Source organism: Meleagris gallopavo, chromosome 1 (genome assembly GCF_000146605.3).
Source record: "Meleagris gallopavo isolate NT-WF06-2002-E0010 breed Aviagen turkey brand Nicholas breeding stock chromosome 1, Turkey_5.1, whole genome shotgun sequence".
NCBI lineage: Eukaryota > Metazoa > Chordata > Aves > Galliformes > Phasianidae > Meleagris > Meleagris gallopavo.
Window position 1 is genome coordinate 29,130,311 of NC_015011.2, and position 7,247 is coordinate 29,137,557.

At 46.9% G+C, this 7,247-nt stretch overlaps 1 protein-coding gene across 1 annotated transcript; it reads right to left on the bottom strand.

Annotated features, from left to right (window-relative positions):
* Window positions 1-23: 23 nt before the first annotated feature.
* LOC109364568 (scavenger receptor cysteine-rich domain-containing group B protein-like) lies at window positions 24-7,243 on the bottom strand (the record flags this gene model as incomplete). The annotated part of the gene is made up of 4 exons (XM_019611197.2): window positions 24-2,193; window positions 3,158-3,481; window positions 4,738-5,061; window positions 7,108-7,243. Coding segments are annotated over 4 exons (795 nt in total), but the record flags the coding sequence as incomplete, so codon positions are not given.
* Between the last annotated feature and the right edge of the window lie 4 nt (window positions 7,244-7,247).

Sequence of the window (7,247 nt, forward strand, 5' to 3'; positions counted from 1 at the left end):
TGAATAGGAATGGACAAGAAAACTTGTCAGTTGAGATAGAGGTTAGCAGGTAAAGCCAAAGCTGCATGTGCAAGCAAAGCACAATATGGAATTAGTTCATTCCTTCTCATCAGCAGGCAGATTTTCAGTTATTTCCAGGACTCCATCCTGCATAATGGTTAATGGGGAAGACAAACACCGCAATTTTAAATGTTCCTCCCTTCCTCCTACATCCTTCATTGCTGAGCTCGTCATACAGCATAGAATCTCTCTGTGAACCATTTGGAGTCATCTGTCCCACCCAGTTCCTGCAGTGTCAGAGGTTGAAGAGTCCTTGGCTCTGTGCAAGCACCGCTCTGCAACAATGACATCTGTGTTCTTTCATTTCATTGTTTTCATCATAAATCCAAACACTAGCATGACAGCAGCTGCTAGGAAGGAAATTAACTCTGTCCCCACCAGAAGCAGTGCAGGGTGCATTTCACAGCTTGGGCAACACCTCCTGCTTCACCCTGCCTCCCTGCCCTGGGTGTGACTGGATGCTCAGTGCAGAGCATGGCAACCCAGGAAACTCCAGCCATAGCCCTGTTGCCTCAGGAGACAACGGGTTTCTTCTCCTCCTCTACACAATTTGGGCACACCAGGTAAAGGTTCCTCTTTGTGTCTCTGTGTCTTCCAGGAGAGGATCTAGCTTTGATTTACATGCTTGCTGTTTCCTTCTCCTGGTGACCTCTGCTTTTGGACTACATCTCCATACCAAACCACCTAATTTTTGCAGCAGTTTCTAGATTTGTCTCCTCCATTCAACTTACACCAGGCCCTTTTGTTCTTCTGAGATGCCCTGGGATTTCCCACCCACCAGCACATCCCATGGGACATGATGTGGGACTTAGAGGATTCCCCTCTGGACCAAGCTCCTTGGGGTATCTCCAGTTAATGGAGGGTTGGATCGTCTCATCTAGTTTTCCCACTGCTCCAGTGAGAAATCAGCAAACTGGGTCTCCTTGCTTCTGCTGCCCATCTCAGCTTGTCCCATCTGTTGTGATTTTGTAAGACTGATGTGACAGCTGGCGTCAGGGGGGCTTGGCTCCAAGCTGCTCTCTGCCTAAATGTCCCCATCCCAGATGAACAAAACCCCCAGGCCCTATTACATTTCTCCCTCAGGCTTTCAGTCTCTGAACTTTCCTTCCTCTCCATCTTTCAGCATCCTGACCTCATGGAGAAGTTCAGAGCCCTCAAACAGATCCTCCTCAGCACACCCCAATCCTGGAGCATGGGAATTGAGATCGCCAACAAGACAGGTGTGACTCTCTGCAATCCTAGATCAGTATGGTAGCCACCAGGCCTTCTCTTGAGGAGGTCCCTGAAGCACAGGCATGAATTCAAGAGCGGAAAAACAAAGTGTGCATGGAGTATTGTGGAGAGGTTCCACAAAAGCTGCAGTGAGTATAAGGAAGCAGAAAGGAGGAAAAGGAATTCATGGCCTGGGCTGTTGCCAGTGGAAAGTAATGCAACCTTGTTGTGAACATTTTGCAGAAAAATAGGAAGAAAAACACAGGGCTGCACCAATGCTCTGGTTCCTCAAGGCTTATTTACAGAAGAAAAAGGAGAGTCCATACGTTCCCACCACGCTTTTTGCTGAAGTGTCTGAGATTACAGAGTTACAGAAGGTTTAAGACTGGAAGGCACATGGATGTCCTTTTGTCTAGGGCAAAGGGGAACAAATTTTAAGTAAAATAAGGAAGATTTTGTTCAGATATTAGGAAGAAATTCTTTACTCAGATGGTGATGAAGCTGTCCCAAGAAGTTGTGGATGCCCAAATCTTGGAGATGCAGCCTCACCTCAAGTAGTGTTTGTGCTGTTTTGGGCTCTGTGATACAAGGATATAAAAGTACTAGAGTGTGCCTAAAGGTGGGCTATGAAGTTGGGGAAGGATCTGAAGGGAAAGACGGACATTGAAATGCTCATAGGACATCTGTTCAAAAGCCTGTCTTCGTTAGCTGAAGGGGACCATCACGCTTCTGATTTGGGCACATCAGCTTGGTGCTTACAATTCAGTGAGATAGATCTGAGTGTCGTGATTGGCTTCTGTACTGGGTGCACTCTGTCCTCCAAAGATGTCCTCTGTTTGGGTTGAAAAAGTTTCATACACGTTTGCCAGCAATGCCATCTCTCTTCTCCACTCTAGAACATCTGCAATGTTTAGATCCCACCTGGAAAGAAATGCATGCAATCCAGACCTGTAAATCTAGTTTGCTTTACCCTGCAAGGCCACTTAAAGTTAGTAGTATGCATATAATGATGTTAAAGAATCATTGAATGATCAAATCTTAGAATCCCAGAATGGCTTGGCTTGGAAGGCACTGAAAGATCATAGAATCATAGGATGGCATGAATTGGAAGGGACTATGAAGGTTGTGGAGTCAATCATAGAAAAATAGGACTGTGGAATCATAGAATCATAGGATCATAGGATCATAGGATCATAGGATCATAGAATAGCTTGAGCTGGAAGGGACCCATCGAGTTCCAGCCCTCTTCTATGGGCAGGGTAGCTGCCCATCAGATCAGATTGCCCTGTGCACCATCCAACCTGGCCTTCAACATTGCCAAGGATGGGGCATTCACAGATCCTTTGGGCAATATGAGCATGTAAGTGATAGTGATAGTGATAGTGATAGTGATAGTGATAGTGATAGTGATAGTGATAGTTCAAAAGCACAAAAAGGAAATATAAGTAGCCATGTGGAGTGATGGGAATCATCCCTCAAAACGCCAAGCTCCAACTTCACATCTCCATCATCTTCCCATGGCACACCTCTGAGAAAGAGATGTGAATGAACAAACTACAGCAGGGGAGATTTAGATTGGAGGTTAGAAAACAGCTTTTTATGATGAAGGCAGAGAAGCACAGTCACTGATAGCTCAGAGAGGTGGTGGATGCCCCATCCTTGGAGACGTTTGAAGGTTGGACCATTATCTGAGCAACCTCATCTAGCTGACCAGTTCTGTTTGTTGCAGGGGCGTTGGACTAGGTGAACATTAAGTACCCATTCCAACTCAAACGATTCTGTGATTCTATGACTGTGAAAGGATGAAGAGCCACCAGCCCCAAAACCCAGATTAGAGGCTTAGTTGCTACAAATGCCTCGCAGTTGGGGCATGCATGAAGCTTACCGGAGCAGACGACGCCTGCATCTTCTCCATGGTTGCAGTTATGGACTCCCCAAGGCCTTGCTGCACATTCAGAGAGCGCTGATTCACTGCTGGAGCACCGCACATCATCCAGCCAGATACGGCCAAAGCCTTGCCCAAAATAAGCAGATCCTGGGGCTGACATGGCTGTCCCACAGCCCAGCTGCTTGCACACAACTGCAGCATCACTCAGGCCCCAGCTATCATCGCACACTGTTCCCCACTGCTGGCCAAGAAGCACCTCAACTCTCCCAGCACAACGACTGGGGCCGTTCACCAGCCGGAGAGGAGCTGCTTCTGCAGTGCCTGCACATAAAGCAAGATAAAGTGAGAAATGCACACATAAATACCCTAAACCTGCTGAGAGTAGACACGTAGTAGCGTCCCTGTACCAACCAAGGTGCCCAATGGATGAAGAGGACATTCTGGGTGGGCAGGGCTTCTCCCATAGTCAACCTCATACTCTCCAGCATGCTCTGCATTGCTGAAATATCTTGCTTAGGACTTAAGATTGCTGTTTCCCATTTGTTGTCCACAAGACATGTTTGTTACCTGGTGTGCAATGAACCAATCTCACACTCACAGATGAGGTGTTGGTTTATTATGAAGATGGGGTTAATTTTCCTTTCTGCTGACTACGCTAATATAATAATCATAATGATTACACACCTCTCCAGTTTGTACATTTCAATGATGTCCCCATCTTTGAGTACAAGCTTAGTAGCCAAATTATGATCAGGAGTTCCTTTCAGTAGTTTCAAGTGTGCTCATCTGATTCTATACAGAAGCCTGGATTTGCTGTATCTAAGGGAGCCCATATAAAGACTTGTAGAAAGATTAATTCCTTCTTGACTTTCAGCCCAGTGTGGGGGAATACTGATTCATCCCTTTCTAGCAGTTTCCAAGAGTTTACTGAACCACTTTGTGACACAGAACACCATTCTTGCTCCGTATAAAGAGCAATCTGCCCTGCCAAGCTCAGGAATAAAAATTTCATGTTGTCTATGAATATTGCAGATGTAACCTATGCAAATGGATATACTCGTCAACCTCCAGCTAGTTGTTGTTTCCCATCTGAGTTGCCTTGGAGAATCTTTGCCATTCTTCAGCTCTCATGTAGAAGAGTGGAAATCCGATGTAAGCACCTGCGTTCTGTTGGGCATTCCAACATGTATTATTGTATGTTGTATATAGCACTGTATCTTGTACTATATAATCCAGCTTCAGATGCTAGGTTCCCATAACCTCAGCAGGGATGGGATGTTTCTGGGACCGTTTTCAACCCTAGTAAAAGTCCAGGAGCCTTCAGAATCCGATGTACAGGAGACTCAGCTTGATACAGTTATCAGATGCAGGTCTGATCACGGTAACCCAGATTCTGGTGGTGACTGTGGACCATGGTTAGGGCCATGTGGATTACACAAGAATGAATTTATAGACCACAGTGACTGACAGCAGACAGTAGGAGCAGCCTGAGCTCAGACAAGACCTCCTACTGAGTCTGAAAATCATTTTTCCATGTTTCCCAACACTTTTGAGACCGAGAAATAGGCAGCAGTTACCTGAGCACACCACACCAGCATCTTCTCTGTGTTTGCAGTTATGGGATCCCCAGGTCTGGAACTGGCACTGCGAGAGGGCAGCCTCTGTCCCTACACAACTGACATCGTCCAGCCAGATGGGGCCAGACCCCTGTCCAAAGTGAGCTGAGCCAGGGGCTGATATTGCTGCCCCACAGCCCAGCTGCCTGCACACAACATTGGCTTCTGCTTTATCCCAGCCGTCATCACACACGGTTCCCCACTGATGGTCATGAAACACCTCGACTCTCCCAGTGCAGAGATTCGGGCCGTTCACAAGCCGGATGGGAGCTGGTTCTGTAATACCTGGCAAAAAACGACAGCAATCACAGAAACATGAGCACCAACCCACAAAACACGAGAAGTCCCAGGAACATGGACAAGCTATAGGAACCAAATGATGCTCACCACGGTGAAGTGCAGGGTTTTGTACTTGGGTTGGGCAATCCCAGATTTGCATACAGACTGGGACTGTATTGACTCACTGAGAGATGGACTTGGGGGTTCTGGTGGGTGAAAAGTTTAACAAGAGTCAGCAGTGTGCACTCATAGCCTAGAAGCCAGCAGTCCCCTGGGCTGCTTCTACAGAGGGTTGGCAGTGGGGAGAGGGAGGGCATTGGCCCCCCTCCAGCTGCTGTACTGTTTCCAGGCCTGGGTCCCTCAACACTGGAAGGATGTGGAGCTTTTGGAGCAGGTCCAGGAAGACATGAAGATGGTCATGGAACTGAAGCACCTCTCCTATGGAGACAGACTGAGGGAGTTGGACTTTTTCAGCCTGAGAAGAGAAGGCTTTGGAAGAATGCATTGTTTCCTTCTAGTATCTAAAGGGAGCTTCCAAGCGGAAAGGGAACCAACTGTTCACATTGTCTGATGGTGTAAAGACAAGGAAAAATGTCTTTAAATAAAAAGAGGGGAGGTTTAGGCCTGATATCAAGAGGGTATTCAGAAGCTGTAGAGGCATTGGAACAGGTTACCCTGAGAAGTCATGTATGTCCCATCCCTGGAGGTGTTAAAGGCAAGGCTTTATGGGGCTTTGGGCAAACTGATCTCATAGGTGGCAACCAGCCAATGGCAGGGAGATTGGAACTTAATGGCTTTACAGTCTCTTCCAACCCAAACCATGCTGCAATTCTATGAAAATGTCAAGGAGCACTTTATGGCTCAGAGCTCTGCTGAAGTGAAAGAAAAAATGAGGATCACATCACTAGCCTTTTCTGCAGAGGTCTGGGATGACCAAGTCAGTCCTGTTCTTTTGCACCATATCGTCTTCCCAGGAATATTCCCCGGTGACTCTGCCTCTGTCATGATGCTGTGCAGTCATGGTTTATAGAATGTCCATTTCCTTATAACTCAAAGCCAGGCACATAACCAGCTCATAATACTGCAGCACAGGGGACTACCCTCTCCCCATCTGGCTCGTACTGCAGATGTGAATTCAACTATCAAAAAACACACCTGTTCTGTGAGCCAGTCACTCTCACCTGACTTCCTGCTGTCACTCCAGAGGAACCTCTACAAGTTTTCTATTATATCCCCCAGCACTGTGCAGTGTCTTGAATCCCTTAGGTCATCTATTTCACCCCTGAATTCATTCTTTTTGCTCCTCATGCAGGACCAACATAACAATAAGCACATCCCCAAGGGACACATGCACCTCTCCTTGCTTCACCCCTTGTTATATGTCTCTGAGAAGGATCAGGGAGTCTTGGTGGATAACAAGTTGGCCATGAGCTAGCAGCATGCCCTAGCAGCCAAGAAGGCCAATGGGATCCTGAGGTGCATCAGAAAGACAGTGGCCAGCACAGCACAGGAGGTGATACTCTCCCTCTACTCTGTCCTGAGGAGGTTACATCTGGAGTGCTGTATCCTGTTCTGAGCTTCCCAGTTCAATAAAGATACAGAACTACTGGGGAGAGTCTACTGCATGGCTACAAAGATGATCAGGGCCTGGAGCATCTCCCTTATGAGGAAAGGCTGAGAGACTTTAGACTCTTCAGCCTAGAGAAGAGTATGCTTAGTGGGGATCTACCAACATTTATAAATATCTAATGAGCAGGTTTCAATGATTGGGACCAGGCTCTTTGTGTTTGTGCTCAGCAAAAGGAAAAGGGGCAAAGTGCACAAACTGGAAGCCAGGCAGTTCTGTCTGAACATGAGATAGAATTCCTTTACTGTGAGCATGACAGAGCCCTGAAACAAACTGTCTAGAAAGGTTACGAAGTCTCTGGAGATACTCAAAACCTTCCAGGATGACTTCCTGTGCAATCTACTGAGGGAAACTCCTCTAACAGGGGGATCTCCAGAGATCCCTTCCAACCTCTGCACATCTGTGATTACATGAATTAACAGTACCTGAGCACACCACACCAGCATCCTCTCCATGGTTACAGTTGTGATCTCCCCAAGGCTTGACTCGGCACTCAGCAAGGGCAATTTCAGATCCTGCACAGTTCACATCATCCAACCAAATTTTTCCAGTTCCTTGTCCGTAC